The sequence below is a fragment of the Drosophila gunungcola genome (genome assembly GCF_025200985.1).
Source record: "Drosophila gunungcola strain Sukarami chromosome 3L unlocalized genomic scaffold, Dgunungcola_SK_2 000005F, whole genome shotgun sequence".
Taxonomy (NCBI): domain Eukaryota; kingdom Metazoa; phylum Arthropoda; class Insecta; order Diptera; family Drosophilidae; genus Drosophila; species Drosophila gunungcola.
Window position 1 is genome coordinate 2,204,298 of NW_026453180.1, and position 18,160 is coordinate 2,222,457.

Consider the following 18,160-nt stretch of genomic DNA (forward strand, 5'->3'; position numbering starts at 1 on the left):
TTCCTGCATTCTGCACACACACACACACCAATTGCAAGAATGATAATTAGCAAACAAAACAGCGTATGGGGAAGTCATGTAAATGGTTTACAAAACGACGGCAAATTGCCTTCCTTCCTTCCTTCCTTCCCGACTTCCCTACAACTTCCATTTCCATTTGACAATTGCTTGAGGCGGAAAAACAAAGGAAACCATTTGAAAACCGTTCAGCTCAAATGAGGCAATTAAGCGGCGCTAATGAAGCGACTGCCGCAAAATTCGCATTGCATTTTAAAATGCACAAAAATCCATATAAAACGCCCACTGCCAATGGACAAATGTAAAAAAATAAGCCAAAAATAAACTTTAATCAAATTGCCAAGCGAGGCGGGCGAAAGATAAAAAAAACCAGTAGCCAATGATGGCACAATAAATAAATATTCGATTTTAAATCAACCAAATTGGAACAAAACAATGTGCAACAACATAAAGTAAATTAAAATGAAATTCGATGAAATTACCAGTGCCAATAAATACATATATATATATATAAAAATTGGGATTGTAGGAAACAGTAGAGGTGGAAATAAAAGCATTGGCACCATAAAATTTTTAAACTTTTTTGTAAACAAGTTCTTTTGCTTTTAAGCTTTCCAAATACAATTCAATCGCAATATTTTTTTAATTTCTAGTTTTTCGCTCAAATTAAAGTTAAAAGGTTTCCAATTACGACCATTATCTTGAACGGGACTGTTCATATTTTAAGCGGCTTTCCAAGTCGACAAATGTGTGGCCACAAAAAGTCACACACAGAAACCAAGCCCCAATGGTTTGGGCTCATAAATAAAATAATTAAATGAAATAAACCACAAAAAACATCAGTCAGCAGGCATCGTGTCAATAAAAGCCAAAAGAAAATTATGCCCTGACTGCCCAATTAAATATTAATAATCAATTAATTTGCACCAATGCTAAAGAGTATTTTAAAATGTATTTCTTGAGCTTCCAGCAATTGTATTTTGGCTTTGACTTTCGGCTTACGGCTTAGTTGACTCAATTGTCGGCTGAATGGCGCCAAAATCCTGCCACCATAAACAAATGTATGGACAATGCGCATACGCCGTGTGGTCGGTAGTTGGAGGCCAAAACAGAAATGTTTATTACAGCCCACTCAATAAAGTATCGAAGGCCTATAAATTTTGCATCCCATTTTACACGATCACATATAAACGCTGGACAGTTCGTAACGAAAGTATGCAAACCTCCCATATTGGTTGATACTTTCTGAGCCCTGTGGCTGCCAACTTTGGGCTGGCACTGTCATGTCCGCTTGGCTTGGTAACTTTCAAATTCGTTTCGACTCGTTTCGCTGCATGCAAATCGAAGGACTACTAGAAATACTATAGGAATGCCGTGAGTATTCGTTGGGACTGACTTGGCTTTAGCTGGCTCCCTGTGCCAAATGGGTCAAAGTGGCAGTCAGCCAGGCGGCCAAACCGTTTGCCAAACTCAATACCATCACACAGTTTCGCACACATACTCAAGATGCAGGTTAAAAAATGGTATATACATTTTTATAGCTTAGCTTTTCATTTTTAAGTGACATTAAGCTAAGCAATTATCAAATATCTCAATTCCAACACTACTTTTATCAAATTTCTAAACACATGAACACACATTTTTTAATTACTTTATTTTCGTAATAAATGTCAAGTCCATAATTTCAATTTTGTATGCAGTTATAGCTTAAAGCCTTGAAGCTAGATCTAATTTTTTAGTTTTACATTGTAAAGTAATAATAATTAAAACTAATAACAATAAAATTTGATTTGAATAATCAAACTAAGGGAAAATATATATAAAATACTATTACATTTAAAATAAAATATATTATTTTAATTAAAAATTTTGTTGCTAAATTCATAGGTTCCAAATTGCATTCCAAGTGTATAGCTACAAAGTATGCAACACAAAAAGCTTGTAAAGAGCGAAATTGTGCGCGCTAAATTCGGAATCAAACACACAAAATGCAAGTAAATAAAGGCGAACTGTGTGTGTGTGTGTATGGGACTGCGTGGAGCCAAAGGCAAATGGCAAATGGCAAAAGCCAAGATGCAGGGTCAGGGTGCAAAATGTTGGCTCAAAGAACCGCACATATGAGAGAAAGCACACACCGAGGCGAACCGCTTGGCCAAACATTTGTCCAGTTCACCACCACGATCCCTCTTGGCCCGTAGGCACGTACAAATCCGATTTACACAATTCAAACAGCGTGAGTTTCGGCTGGAATGCATAGCGAAGTATTTGCTGATATTGCCCGCAGTCGTCACTAGCATATCCCAACCACATCTGCATTTGCATCTGCATCCGCGTCATCATCTGCACCATCATCATCATCATCATCATCATCATCATCAGCAGCAGCCGGCTGACCATGTTTATTCCTCTTTATGCTCGCTTGACATTCCCAAGGAATGTTTATATAATTTTAATTAATTTTCTGCGGCCAGCTTAAATCTTCATTGCGCCAAAAGGAACGTAAGCCACAGACGCATTTCCCTTAAGCCTTCAACTCTGCTTCCATTTTAATTAAAAATGCATTTTAATGCGCTTTTCCTTTCACGCCGTGGCTTTCACTCACAAGTTCAAGGCTGAGGTGCCTGATTTAAATCGAGAAATCGCAAAAGAATCAGTTCAACATTCAGCAATTGTTGCATCGGACATCAGAAATGAAATGCAATGCAATAAATCGCATAAAGCAGAGCTCGAAATATGCCAGCAATGGCATTAAATGTCAAATAAAAATTCAAGACAAAGCTTTTGTACACACAATGCGCAATCAAAATGAACGACAAATGCCTGGCACACATTGCAAATATTTTCCGGGCACAATTTCCTCCAGACCCCTAACAATCTGTGGCATATTTTGAGACCCACATACTACAGACGAAGATTGAATGCACTTTTTCCAGCACACTTGGACAATCCCATATTTTTTGCTCCTCTGCATATGATTAACCCACCCGCACAACAAAGTTGAGATACCCCCGGAGAACATTGTTGACAACTTGGCTGCCAGAGTCACACACTTTATGCTGGGAAAAAGCCAGCAAAATTTAAGGACTGCAGTGCTTTATGGTGAAAATTTTAAGTCGGGAAAATTAAGTTGCTAACGAAAATACCAGAAACATGCAGGCAGGCACAGATTATGCAGGGTCAGTTTATAAGTGCACACTTACAAAAAAATTGTATCCTTTTACGAGGGTTAAAGAATTTGTTTTGGAAAATTAAAAAAAAGGCTGCTTATTTTATTTTAAATTTAACAGCACTAATTTTGTATCTTCAAAGTGAAATCAATTTCAAAGGCATGTTTCTTATATCGTACATTACTTTTTCCAAGTGCAGAGAACACAAGCCGTTTGAAAAGTGTTTTTAGTGGGGCATTAGCTCTAGTTATTACCGCACAACTTTTATGCTTCAGTCCGGTCTGGCGCATCCTCTAGGAGAACCCAATAAACACATAGTTCACGGGTCTGTTCGCGTCATAAATTGCGCATACGCCATGTGGCATGCTTCAGCAGACAACGGAAAGATAGCCTGGAACCCCTTGCACTTTTTACACAGAAATAACAAGGGGTTGGAAAAACGAGAGCTTTAACAGTATAAAATGCTGGTATGGCTCTTGCTTCGTATAAGTAATAGCGCAATTGTCGCATTTAAGTAGCCATAGATTTATGTTTATTTAGTCAATGATTTTAAGAACTGATCTTTACGCTTTTTTAGCACTTTAAAATGAACATTTGACTGCGGTTTTAGAGTCTCTTTAAACTACAAGCATCGCCAAAGGCAACCTAAAACCATGTGCATGAAATTTGTTAATTGCTTTCGATTCAGTCTAACACTTTTAGTTTTAAATACAGGTAATTGTACCATATCAATTATATCAGAATAAACTACCATAAAGTGTTTTAAATTGCATTGTTTTCTTAATTTAGATTTTCACTTCTGCGCTTGCCTCTAACTGTCTCACTTGAAATGTTTTCCATTCGTAAATTATATTTAAATATTCATTTGGCTTGTATGCTGTCAAATTTTATTTTGTTTCTCCAAAAGGTTATTGTGCCACGCAAGAATAATCCTGGTTGATTTAGAAGAAGGCTTATCTGGAAAATTTAACAAATTTAACAAATAGTTTGCAATCAATGTTTGACCAGGGTCCATGGAGAAGTAAATTTTAATTACAAAATGAAATAGAACCTTAGCCAATCGTTAAATCCCATGGCAAAGTCAAGTCAATAAAATATTGAACTCGAGGCGGAAACAAGTTCTGTTTGGAAGTGAGTTTTATGTTGCGTATAATTAGAGTAAGTTCGGCCCCAGAGATTAACTGCGGGTTTTGCTTGTTGATCCGGGCAATTTGCCCATTCTAGTTAATTTTGCCCCACGATAATGGGGGCGTGGCAGCCGCAGAAGGTCGAAGCTCGAAGTAATTGAGATTGTTATCGTTACTTATTGTGCGTATTGGTTAGCAGTTCGCAGTTCGCAGCTCAGAGCTCGGAGCTCCATGTCCCTCCATCACTTGGGTGTGAAACTTTTCCGAGCATTAAGTTATTAAGCTGTTTGGCTGATGCTGATGGTCAAGCCGTGTGGCCCAGCTTACATCGCATATTGAAATATGCTGTAAGCAATTAATAACACCACTTCCGCCACCCATTTCGACGACCACACCACATTCTGTGGGCCAGAGATCGAATCGATGGCTTTCACAGCATCGATGTGTGCAAGTAAGCGTTTTCAATGCCATGGCACGTAATAATCACAATGAATTGCACTTGAACAGTCCAAACAGTCGACCCTGGCTGTGTGCCTGAGAGTATGCAGCATTCCATGGCACTAGGCGAAGTGTTGAGCAATAAGCTATTTTTGGGGAATTAATTTGTATTTTTAATGACAAAAACAGTAACATGTTGAGTTTAAGAAGTTCTTGGAACTTTAATTATATATGGCTTACAACTGTTTAGAACGATTTTTTCTTATTGTATCTAAAAAAAAAAAAATAAAAACCAAATCTTATAATATAAATATTTTGATAATTAATGAAACAACAATTTAGCCATTGAAACAATTTTCTTTTTTGGTAAAAACATTAAAAATTCCATCCTTTTATTATATTTAAATAAGTGAAGACATTTTTGAGTATCCTAATCAAAAGCTTGTTTTCTGTAGCTTTTTATTTAGCTACTTTTGGTTATTTATAACAAACACCACTGGTTGGAAGTGGGTTTTGGGGAAGAAGGGCTTGAAGGGGGCGCGGCTTAACCCCCTTTTGCCGTGAACCGTGTCGTGAGGAACGTTTTTCAATATCAGACAAATAGACAACGAATTACATTGTAAGTAGCTCACGTGCCCTGGATTATGCGTGATATGCCTGGAAATTACTTCATTAGCAGCCGCAAATGGCGCTCTGCATTCTAAACAAGTGTGCAGAAAGCTGGGGGAAAATGGGAAAACGGAAAATAATAGAAGAAAAGGGGGAAAATCCACACAGACACACTTGGATTGTCACTTTTTATGCAAAGCAGCAGAGCGAAAAATTCGCCAAATACACAGAGGTCACACAATACGAAAATGAAAACAACACGAACAAAAAAAGAAAAAACTAGAAAAAGGCTGTGTGAGTGTGGGCGTGGCACTCACTTAAATGGCATTTGAAAGGCGCTTAATAATCAATATTTTGAGGCGATAATTGTGTGCGTGTTTTGGTTTTATTTAACCAACTGGTAAAACATGTTGGGGTAATCACAGAATTGATAATCTGAGGAAAGCTAAAGGTTAGATTTTCCATATGTGGGGATTACCAATAAGAAAGAAGGAAAAGCTGCTTGAGCTTATAATTTTAACCTATGAGACATTCAAAAAATTAATGATAGGACTTTACAATTTGAAAATTTAAAATTAATTTGCAATAAAAAACAAACAATGTCCTTAATGTATTGATTCATGTTCATAAAATTAAACATTGCTCGTGATTCATCAGTTTTACAAGCCAAGCGGATGACATGACACTTATAAGCGAGTCGCCATTTCAAGCTCAAACTGCAATCATTAATATAAAATTATTGTTTTCCTGCTCCGGCTGTGGCATTCCGGTTTTCCCACGTACAGTTTGTCACGGTCAACAGCAGCAAAATTAAATCAAAAGGCAGCCGGAAATTTTTCTTTTTTTCATTTTGCAATTTTACTCGCTCAATTTACGTTGCACAAAAAAATGGAAGAGTAAAAACTGCACATGGAGGGCAGGAAAATATTGAAGATAATTTGCGGCTTTCGATTGTGCATTGGATTTGCGCAAATTAACTCAATTCATGGTTGCTCACATGGCTATTTAATTAACTGAACAGAAACCGAATGAACCTTTAACATGATCAGGCTTTAATTAATTTGCATGGAAAAGATTTGGCCCAAGTTCAAGAAGAAACTTTTAGGGGGAAACACAAAAAAAACTTTTGCCACACGCACGCAGCAGTCATGTGGAAGAGGAATTAATAAGCTGCCTGCCATTTCGTATGCCACGAACACTGCAAATCTATGTAAATGCGCCGCATGTGGCGTATACTTAATGTGCCTGACATGCAATGTTTGGCACTATAAGAAGAAAAAGAAGAAGAAGCAGCAGCAGCTGCAAGAACATTTATAACATTGTGTTAATGCGACTTATGTGACAGACCAGTTAATTACTGCGTACCGAAAACACTGTTCTCCCACTGTTCGCACAATTCGCACAATGCCAGTGAATTTCCCCTTAATTTTCCGCTTACATTCCCCATTTTCCGCACCCGCTGTTCGTCCGACTTGGAAATGCTTTTTAATGGGATCGCTCTAGATGTGTTTACTTTGCCAAATGTTTCTCTGCGTGATGTGTGTTTGCCCAGCTCTTTCTCAGTACAAAATATAACATCCTATATATATATATATATATAATAAAATCCAGCACTTGAAGTGGGTTAAAAATATTTATGAAATGCTTGAGTAGCGATGAACTTTACTTGACTTAAGTGGCGAACTGACTAGTGTTGTTTACAGAATTTTAAGAAGCCCTTTTACCAGAGTTCCAACGAATCCTAGCTTAATGAGTGGCCCCCGGGGTGTCCTGACCATCCAATTATAATGCATAAAACCTGAACTTTAACCTTTACGAAGGCAGGCTTAGCCCAAGCCTCCGATAAATCATCTTTCATTCCTTCTGAGAACTGCGAGGACTGCCAAAGATGACAGGCACAGTAGAGAAACACTTGTAACAATGTAATTTAAAACGACAATGTAGGGTCCCGATCCAAAGACATTCAGCCATAAGGGATGACAAAAGCTTTAACAGAAAAACGAAAGAAAAAAGGAAGTCTTAACAAAAACAACAAACAAATTCAGGCAAAAAGGCCAAATCCTGCCGCCGGTCAACAGTCAGCAGGGAGCAGGCGGAAAATGCGGAATGGAAAATGTGGAATGGAAAAGGAAAGGCAGGACACAGGACAGGAATTCCTGGGATAGACCTCGTCGGCGCTACGGGCGCTAAACTTGAGCATAATCACATAATAAACATTTGCCATGCCACACCCCACATCCCACCACAAAAAAAGGGACAGTTGTAGGTTTTCATTAGAGCGGGAAAACAGCGGAAACGGAAACGCAAACCGAAACCGACATGATAATAAATATGAGGGGAAGAGTGTAAAAAATAAAAAGGCGACAGGCAAATTCAAGATAAACAAAAGCGCGAACAGACAAATATGCATATGTGCACTTGAAAAAAATAACCACAAATTTATGGGGACTTTAAGTTTTAAATTGGGGTAGAAAAATAAGCAAGTTAGCCACTTAAAGTTCACAGTTTGGTGCAAAATTTGCCTTAAAATATGAAAGACCAAATTGTCAAGTGAAAAAATTCTTATATAAAAAGACAAGATTAAAAACAATAAGTTGAAAAAATTATAAAGGCGATTTTGGTCAGTATAAGCAAAAGTGCAACAGACAAAAAGGCATATATCCGCTTAATAATCGCCTCTTAAAAACCTTAGTTGTTATTTCTTTGTTCGCAAAGATTTGTCAAAGAAAAAAGCCACAAAATTAGACTTAAATATTAAAACCAACATTTAAATTACAAATACTCATATTTTTACTTTCTAAAAAAACCTTATCTGTAAAGCAGACATTTATATAGCTACCTTATTTTATTGGCTTATTTTTTTTAGTGCGTATTAGGCATGAGCACACACGCATGTAAACAACCTTGGACTGATATATTCATAATGCTCGAAATTAAGCGCGCTTGAATGGTGGCATTTCCAAGGCCAGACGAGGCTGTCAACCAGTCAGCCAGGCATCCAGTCAGTCAGTTTGGGTTTTGCTCTATTTTCTAGGCGTTTTCACTGATTTTTTCACGCTTAATTTCCCAGCCTCCCCAGGCAGATTGTGGTTTTATGTGCGCTATTATTTTTAATTTCTTTCATATTTTCCGCTGTCGTTTTTTTTGCGGTTTAAGGGACCATGCGGGCTGGCTGCCTTTTATGGCAAAACTTTGTGATTGTTTTGGGAATTAAACTCCAGGCAGTTAGTTTGATTTAAAGTGTGCACAACTAGGCGTATGATGAATGTGACAACGCCGCGGCCTACGCAAAATTTTCCTTAGGCAAAAGTCAATAACTTGGCAGGCATAAATTTGGGAAAAGTTTGTTGACTTCGCCCGTGGTAAGACAAAAGTTGTCTTATCCCGAAGAAATATGGTTCACGTCCTGCTCATTTGACTAATTGCAGTTTCACCAGATCGCATTAGAGATCTTATCCTGCCCGAAGTTCTCCTCTCTTTGAAACGTTTTCTTTTCGATGGCAGCTAGTTGGCAATCGTTGTCCTGGGATTGCAATCTGGAGCCGTGTCAGAGCCACAGCCGCCTCGTCGTTTTAGGCCAGCCCCTCTGCTGTTGCCTGCGAAATCTGCGAAATGTTGCCATGTTATCCTTGACTCGCCTTTTTCTGCCAAAAAATCCGTTTTCGTGCCAAAAAAGGGAGGAGTATTCAGCCCTCAGCTGGCCCAGGCAAGTCGGCAAATTCGTTTATCGCGCCGCAAAATTGTTTTCGTTTTTGTATATATAGTGCACAGCACATAATATATATTTTAGTTAGTTTGCACTCTCTATTTCCCAGCATATTTGGTCTGTCCTTAAAGTGTAAAGAGTAAAGCAAACGGGAAATGCAGCAGCTTAGAAAGCCGAATTTATAATTGCCTATCTGTTGCCAAAAAATTGTTGACTTTATTTAGTTGAGATCAAAATTAATTATATATTTTAATTATATTTGAAAAATTTTTGTTTAACTTTTAAAAAGGGAAAAGTATTTAAATTTAGGAAATGTTGTGTTCATTTAAAATCCCTTTTTCTGGGTACTTTAGACAAATTTTCTGTGAATTTAATTTTCTTCAAGATATTCCTGAAATATATAATTTATGGAGATTTTGTAGTTAGATTTCCAGTTAGGTGTTATAAATCCATCTTCTGTGGACTTAAGACTTTAACTTCCTGTCAGCTTTTAAATTCTTGTTTGAGGTTTTCTAGTATTCCATGCCTTAGATTTACTATTAAGCACTTATCTAGACACAATTCAACTTGTGAGACTTTACTTAAACAAAATCATCCCATAAAGTTACATGATTTCGAAATACCTTTAGTTTTATAGGGCTTCTTGGCGAGGGTATAAGAAAATTGAGTTTGGCTTAAATTATGCCTGGTCTTTGGCGCCCCAGACCGAGTAAAGCAGAGGGCTAAGGCTAAGGCCCCGCCCCAAACGCCCCTTAAAGCGACTGCAGCAAACAGTTTCACTTTTGATGGGCCAAAAACAGCAGCAGCAGCCAAAAGTCATTTTAGTCGCCTTTTCCGAACCTCTTTCTCCTCTCTCTCTCTCTCTCTCACCCTCTAGACTGTGTAATTTATGAGTTTGCGCCTCAAGTTGTGGGCCACACGTAAGCGAAACATTCTCATGCTGGAGTCGAAAGTCCGGAGTCCGTAGTTCGTAGTACCGGAGTACGGGTAAAAGTCCGGAATCGAAAACATGGAGAGCAGCAGCATCCACATTCTCATTCACTGCAGCGGCGGCTTATCGCCATTGTCTCGGCCAACCTTGATGTGTGGTTGTGCTGTTCGTTTTTCAGCTGCTACTGCTGCTACTGCTGTCTGGCAGTTTATGAAAACTGCAGCGGAAAATGTTTGGCCTTTCCTCTCGAGCTCGCTGGGAAAAGTCGTGGAAAAAAGGAGGGAAATGGAAGGAGAAGCCCACCACCTGCAGGCAGTTTGGACACCCAGGAGTGCAATGTCCTTGTTTATGCGCCGACACTCGCTGTCTGTGCTCCTGTGGCGCTTGATTGAATTGTGTCCTTGTCATTGCATGTCCACCATCCTGCCATTCATCCCAGTTTCAGCAGTAGTAGCTGTAACAAAGGCAAAGGCAAAGGCACAGCTATTAGCAGCAGGAGCGCCCAAAGTTTAATTAACTTTTTCAGCTCAATTTCTAAACATGTTCCCAGCTTGCCTTTTTTTTAAGCCACAAGGGGTGAGTTAATTTAATTTTGAAGGCGAAATGGAGGGCATCTGTTAAGGTTTAGGGATCTTTGAAAATAAATAAGACAATTTATCATTGAATTTATTAATCTTTAGAGACTTTAAAGAAATCTTTTCTAGGTATAAAAATAATAATTACAATTTTACAATATTCGGCAGCCTTTTTTCAAAACCGCAAATGATGAATCTATTTAATTAAATTAATAAACAATGTTAAATGAAGGGTAGCAGGTGGGGATTAGGAAATTTATAGAAATAAATATGTCAATTTCTCATTTATAATAAATGAAAACAATATATACATTTATGGAATAAAAACAAGAGCATAGTTGCCTTGCTTAGAAAATCTTTAATAGAATGTTTGAAATGTTATGTTTAAATTAGTTTACCACTGTTTAATTAAAACCAGAAAAATAATAATTCTTACATAAAGACACAACCGATACAACTTATTTTCGATTTGTAGAGCAATAAAGCAAATATCAAATAAAATAACAAAAATAAAGACACAGCCAATACAACAAGTATTAGATTTGTTGAACAAATTCTCGATTTAACGCCTTTTTCGACCCGCTCAGGGAATGATTAATGGTGAGTAAATATTCTACTATATTAGGCAACTTTCTCGAGCCAACATCCGCTGCTTAACCCCATCGCATTTGGGTAGCCCCTAACCCACGCAATCTCCACTAAGCTCCTGTGTTTCTTTTGGCCCACTGTCAAGTGACTTTAAATGGCAGCAACGGCTTTTGACAGCTGCAAGCTCGGAGCTCCGGCGGTATTACAACTGACAGCTGGCGTCTGATGCGGTTTATGTTAAAAGGCAGGCGCACACACATGTGCGCACCACTCAGTCCACGAATTTATGTTTATGTTAACAAAGTCGAGCCATTCAAGTGGCAAGCCAAAACAAGACAGCCTCGAATGGGCTAAAATCACACAACCCCCCCGTGTGTACCCACCATTCAGAATTATCCACCATCCACCTGCCACCGGATGAGATGCAGTCATGTGCACAATGCCGAAAACATTGTAACCGAGCGCGAGTTTCAGAGATAACAGCGACAACTGCCGTTCCTAGATGACGATGATGGCTGTGGCTATGGCTGCACACTCAAAAAATTAGGCTTCTAAAACATTTGGGTAACTTAAAAAGATTGAAAAACCTATTTCTTTAAAGAAAATTTGGTTTTTTAGCAGCCTTTGGGTATCTTAAAAAATGTAATGTGGCCAAAAGTCTTTCACTAGCTTTTTTTTGGGAAGAGAATTAGACTTCTAAAACATTTGGTGTCTAAAAAATATGTAAAATTCCTAAATGCCTACCATTGGATATTTTCTAAGAAGAAAATTAGAAATTTGGGTATCTTTACAAATTTAAAATTTAATTCTTCATATACAAAACAAGGAGTCCTTTTTTATTCTTCTGGGCGTGACTTTGGGATCTAATAAAGTGCCAAATTGTAATATACAAAACAATGAGTCCTATTTTATGTAAACCGCTGTAAAAAATGTATTACATAAAAGAAAGAGTTCCTGATTCAAATAAATAATATCTATAAAGAAAACATTTTTTAAACTTTTTTTTGTCATATTTTAAAGGATCTGGCTTTCCTCTATTTGGCTTTAGGCTACGAAGTAATTAAGCAAGGTCTTATTTAAAATCTTTCAATGCGAAAAGTTAAAAATGTATCATCTTAAAAAAAATATAGACTCGAATACTTCGTATCTTAATTTTATATTAACCCCATTTAAAGATAACAATTGGGTGCCAAAAGCATTAGTTTCATAAGAAATATTTCTTATTCACATTGCTTAGCGATTTTTTAAGTAATCTTTAATGAAATTTAAAACGCATAAAACGGAAATGTCTCAACCCCTTATTCAGTTTTCGGGGGCGTCTCTTCTTTTGGAGGAGCCTCCTCCTCCTCGTCCCCGACTTCCAAACTGCCGACCAAGCTCTCGTGGGTTTTCCGCTGAGAGGCCACGGCCGCATATTCGGCAAAAGTGAGATTAATGTCATAGGGAGTGCGCCGGAAAATGTGCGGCGGAGTGTAGTTGTTCTGGATAGGCCAGAAGAGGCCATCTTCGTCGGGTGCAAAGGGCACTTTTCCGTAGAGTCGAGCAAACTCATCCAATCCATAGTAGAAACGCGTAGAAGCCAGTACCAGTTCGATTCGCTGAATCTCGGGCAAATGCTTGCGATACACCTCAATCTGCAAGTGATCGCTTTGAATGGAGCTCCTGGACTTGGACTTGGGCAACTCCTCATCGTATACACTTTCGCGAAAGGACATCACATCCGGATCCATTTGCTGGCCGTCCGAGATCAAACGGCAGATGGCCAATAGTTTGTCTTTAATGATCAGATGCTGCTTGCCCATCAAATACTCATCCGTTGGCGTGGAAGTGGGAAACTTCTCGTTCAGAAAGACCGCTGGAATGCGCCGAAACAACAAGTCTTTGGTGAACAATTCCTGCACACGATCTTCGATATGGAATAGGCGATTCATCAGCCAGAAGTTATCGCAACAGTCTGCCAAGGCTTTGGTGAAGCAACCGATCATGTCCTCGGAGGACTCCAGCATCAGGAGACTATAGTCACCCATGTGCAGGTACAATCCGCAAATGGGATCCGAGGTGATGGCCGAGGCTTTGCATTGGCTGTGCAACTCCTGCAGACGTTCGCTGAAGATGGCAAAAAAGTCCTTGGGCTGACCCGGAGTTTGTACATCCAGTTCGAGGTCCTCCTCCTCCCCGGACTCCTCTTCGCCCTCATCATCATCGCTAAATCTAAACATGTGGGTCACAACTTCCTTTTCCTGTTCCGCAGATTTCAACGGAACTTCCTCTGTTGGAGCAGGAATGCGAGCTGTATCCGCTGTCACCGTGGTCGTGGGTGAATCATCCTCATTGATTTCCAAAATAGGAACTGCATCTTCCACAAATTTCACGGGTTCACTCTCAACTGGTTCGCCGTCGGGCGCCTGATCCACCACCACTTCGACGGGCAACTTCTCCTCTGATTCCACGGGCGTCAAATGGCAGTTCTTGGCCAGAATAAAAATACGCTGATAGAACACAGCCGTTTCCATATCCGCCAGCTCCATGTCCACATAGTCCACAAGTGACTTTCGCACCTGAAAAGACACCGGTCTTTTCAGCGTGAAGACTGTGTGCCGGGTCATCCGGCCAACTCGTGTCTGCCGCTGACGGGCGGCCAAGGAGGCCTGCCTCGGCGTCATCCGGTGGTTGGACATAGTGGCCAGGGAGTAACTACTACGTTCGGGGGTAGAAGCTAACTCCTAACTGCCAGGGTCACCAGGGTCAACCGGGAGTATCGATAAAGCTGTTTTGTTTCAAGGAAATCCAATGTTGTCTAGCAACTGAGCGGTTGCTTGGATTGTCGTGGGTTTTTTTGCTCTGAAATCAATGGAAGGAATCATTGAAAATGGCTAACAAGATTTGTTAAGACCAAAGGCCGTGTATAAAAGTTATTTGAGAGCTTTGTTTTTAAAAGCCTACCTTATTTTTAGAAAATTTGGCTAAAATGCAGTTTTTTTTGTATTTCCAATTCTCAGAAATTTATACACCTTGTGGTGACACAGAACTGCAACCCCAAACTTTATCTCTAATTTTTTTATTATTTAATGTTATTTTAATGACATTAAGACAGTATGTAATATGTTATAATCATTTTTATAAACTTCTTTTAATTTTTACTTAGCATAATCTTGTATTTTTGTTATTTCTTTTTTTTTATATTTTGTATGGCCTGATAAGTGTATGGCCCGAGAAATAATCCATAAAAGTCAAAGATTGTTAATTTGGTGATTCAAAAGTATGACTAACTTTTTTTTTTCAAAACCTCTTTTTTAGCTGATATTAAATTATAAATGCAAAAGGTGATTTTCTGCCCATTTATGTTATGACCTTTAACTCTTCCTCTAACTTTTTTGCTGCCTAATCTACTTTATAGAAGACTACAAATACGAAAAGTTTGTAGTATTAACCGCCATTTCTCGCAGTGCCAACCGCAGAAAACATTTTTGCCTGTACATGTCTACAGTGTTATTATCTAACCAATGTACAAGTACTTGGGTCGCTGCCTCAATTATTATTATCATTCGTTTGAAATCTAAGGCCATCTCCCAACCTTCCCGTGTTCGCCTTTGTTTCCGCTCGGCTTTTAGTTTAGCTTGGCTTTTGCTTTTCAGCGAGTTAATTTATTCATGGCGCATTTATGAGCATAGTGATTTCAGCCAGCACCTACACTTGAACCACCACCACCCCGATCCCAACAATCCGACCAGCAACATTCGACAACCAGCAACAAGCTCGACAAGGATGTAAGGGGAAAACTTCTTCATCAGGAGCGAAACTCGTCCTTTGAGTTTTCCCACTCTCTCTCTCTCACTCTCTTTGAACAATTTGAAACACTTGGGCATACAGTATGTTGAAAAGATAATGAGGCGAAATTGTTTTTTGACTCGCTCCCCAGGTGTTTCACTGTGTTTCTCTGTGTTCCTACACCTGGCTTCAAAGGATGTCTGGGCGGAGTTGATTATCCTTATCCGCCAGGATTTGGCTGAGTGGCCTCGACCGTTTTAGCCGTTTAGTTTATCGACGCAAAAGTTGCGTAGCAATTTGCGGCAATGTTTTAATAACCAAGTGACTCCCTTTTCCTGCCGAATAAGATACGCTTTAAACGATTACAAACAAGTTTAATATTTTTTTTTTTTGCTCAAAGCCTTAAAAACATTTTTTTATACAAAATGCTAATATTTTATCTGCACAAACTTGGCAAATTTTGACCAACAATGTCACGATTTCAAGTTGGCGTAGCTGTAAAAATGTGTTGTTAAATTCTCTAGTAAACTGGAAAATAATTTTTGATTTTAATGATGTAAGAATTTTTGTCTTAAACTAAAACTTGATTTAAATTGAATTTCTTTTCATTAAATGTTTCAACTGAGGAATGATGAAACTTCCAAAGATTAAACAATTTTATCTTTTATAACTCACCTACAAGATTGAATAAATTTATAAATTAACTATATCTCGATTTTAAATTGGAATAGCTAAAAAATTTAATTCTCTAATAATATGGATTATAATTTTTGTATTAATGATTCAGAAAATGTATTTCCTTGTTTTAAAGTATTAAAATTGAAAAAAATTCAATTTTGTTTCATTCAACTTTTAAATTTCTGTGGGAAGTGTTTAAGTTCCCAATGATTAAACACATTTATCTGCCATACCTGACATACAAAATTAAAGAAATTTATGTTGGCTTAGTCTTTTGGGTCAAGGAGCTTCCTTTCTACTTCCACGTTGATTCTGTGTGCTTGCTTTATTAGTTCAAGCTCTTCCACGGGCTTTCACTTTTTCAGCCCTCTCTCCCAGTTTCACTTTCATTGGAATGCAAATATGCCGGCTCCGTCGATTTGACTCCGAGATGTCGACATGCCACGCCCATTTGTCGCAGTCACAGTCGCCGGCAGCGTTGATTGCATCGAAGTTCTTAGTCAATATTTGCCGATTTCAATGAAATGAGAATTTGACATGCAGGCAAACACGACAGACAAGCTTGTAGCTTGGAGCTTGGATGGGTTTTTGTGATGGCTTGCAAATGGAGAGTATCTGCTGGTATCCAGGAGGAAATACTGATGCACCGACAGATGGCAGAAGACTCGGATGCAGATGCATCTGGCAGCTGCAACAGGAGAAGGACAACCACTGGCTGACGCCAGACCAAATTGAGGCTGGTCTGACTTGGGTAAATTAATTGCGATCTATGTGCCATGGCATTTTTGTGTGTGGCGAAGTGATTGATGTCGTGAGAGTAGAGTGTTTTCACTCGTTACCTTTTGTTGATTTTGTCGAACAAAAAATGGAAATTTTCTTTATCCTAATGATGCAAACCCAATACGGGCTTTAATTGGATAGTCTAAGTTAAAAGCTATTTGTATTTGAGTAATGGTTGATTTTGGAAAATCAAACTTTGCCTGAAAAAAATCATATAATTTCAAATGTCAAACTAAACTTCTTAAATCAGCTTTAAAATCACTCGAAGTGAATAGAGTATATAGGTTTATACTTAGAAAATATTGTTTGGCTCTCAATTATATTTAGTATTACATTTTAAAATTATTAAGCAGCCTTATAATATGCCATAAAATGAGTTCCAATAATTAAACGATAGCACTCGACGCGTTAAGTGACCATAATAAAAATAAAGTTCCATTTAAAAATTCAAATCCACTCGCAACACCACATAATTGCATACAATATTTTTGATGGGATCATCCTGTTTATCCCAATTATGAACATCGCCTGCAATTGCTGCGAAACCAAATTGCTGAATAGATTGCAATAAATTCAATTAACATTTTAAATGGCCTTTTACTTTACAAAATGAATTTGAGCCCAGTCCAGGTAAAACGGTTCTAGGCAATTTGAAATTAATTCAATTATACGGGGCATCAACAGCAGCACAACAGCCAAACTCTCGATTGCCTGGCTCTGCAGAAAAGTTCGTCCAGGTGCGATGGTTAAATTTAATTATCTTGCCCGAATCCGTATTTTGGCAATGCAATTAAATGCAATGACAGTGGGGCGAACTGGGGAAATGGACCACTTCTTAGCCGAAGCTAATCAATTAAGCCTTGGCATCGAATCGAATCTTGGTCCAAATTGTGCATTGCTTGAGTGAATCGACCGCCCGCATTTCCCAATTAATGACAGCTAATTTATTTGAACTGGGCCAAAAATCAATATAAGAGGAGAAATAGAACACTGCGAAAAAAGTACTCAAGAAATTTGGGGAGGTGAAATATTAATGAAAAAAAGGAATTACTTTGGAATTTTGAAAATATCAACTTTAAATATATGTTACAATTGTTTTTAAGACAATAAATTAATACTGTTTAATACAATTTTGAGAGTAATTTATAATTTAGTTATAAAAAAAAGAAGAAGTAAATTTTTTTGCAACCTCTAATGTTTTAAAACCAAGTCTAATTTTCAATTTAAAAAAATGTAAAAATTTACTATTTTTAAAAATCATATTTTTTAAATTATAACTTAATTTCGGCCATCCAGTAGCTTTCATTCCAAATGCTTTCAAAAACGTCACTTAAAAACTAAAGTTTTTGTTTCAAAAAATGTTTGTTTGTTACAAATGTTTTAGACAGTGTATCGAATGCCTCATTATCATAGCCAGTTGCCGCAGGCCTTGTGGCCAGGGATCTGATCTGTTTGGAAAGCGGATAGAGTGCTGGTGTAGGGGGAAATCGAAGGAGGCGGGTGGCAGCTCAATTATATTTTTATTTATGCGCCAACATTCGCGCACTTAACGAAATAGCATCCGGCTAGGACCGACGCGAGAGCATCCCTTTTCTGACAATGGAATTTTATTGTTTCGCCAATGTAAGCAAATTTGGTGGAAACTTTTTGCGGGAGCCCAGGCGAAAGGATGCGGGATGGCGAGATGGGACAGCATAAATAAAGTTATGTATTTGATTATGAAGCCGACGGACAGCAGGCTCGTGGCCAATGGATTCAATTGCTTGGCAATCTTT

General features: G+C 38.3%; 1 protein-coding gene across 1 annotated transcript; it reads right to left on the reverse strand.

Annotated features, from left to right (window-relative positions):
• Window positions 1–12,369: 12,369 nt before the first annotated feature.
• Window positions 12,370–13,981, reverse strand: LOC128259017 (uncharacterized). Its single transcript, XM_052991087.1, has one exon. It carries the CDS (start codon window positions 13,835–13,837, stop codon window positions 12,458–12,460), a length of 1,380 nt encoding a protein of 459 aa, XP_052847047.1. The 5' UTR covers window positions 13,838–13,981; the 3' UTR covers window positions 12,370–12,457.
• Window positions 13,982–18,160: the final 4,179 nt, after the last annotated feature.

Coding starts and splice junctions, on each gene's coding strand:
- LOC128259017 (XM_052991087.1), bottom strand. CDS start 13,837: ATGTCCAACCACCGGATGACGCCGAGGCAGGCCTCCTTGGCCGCCCGT.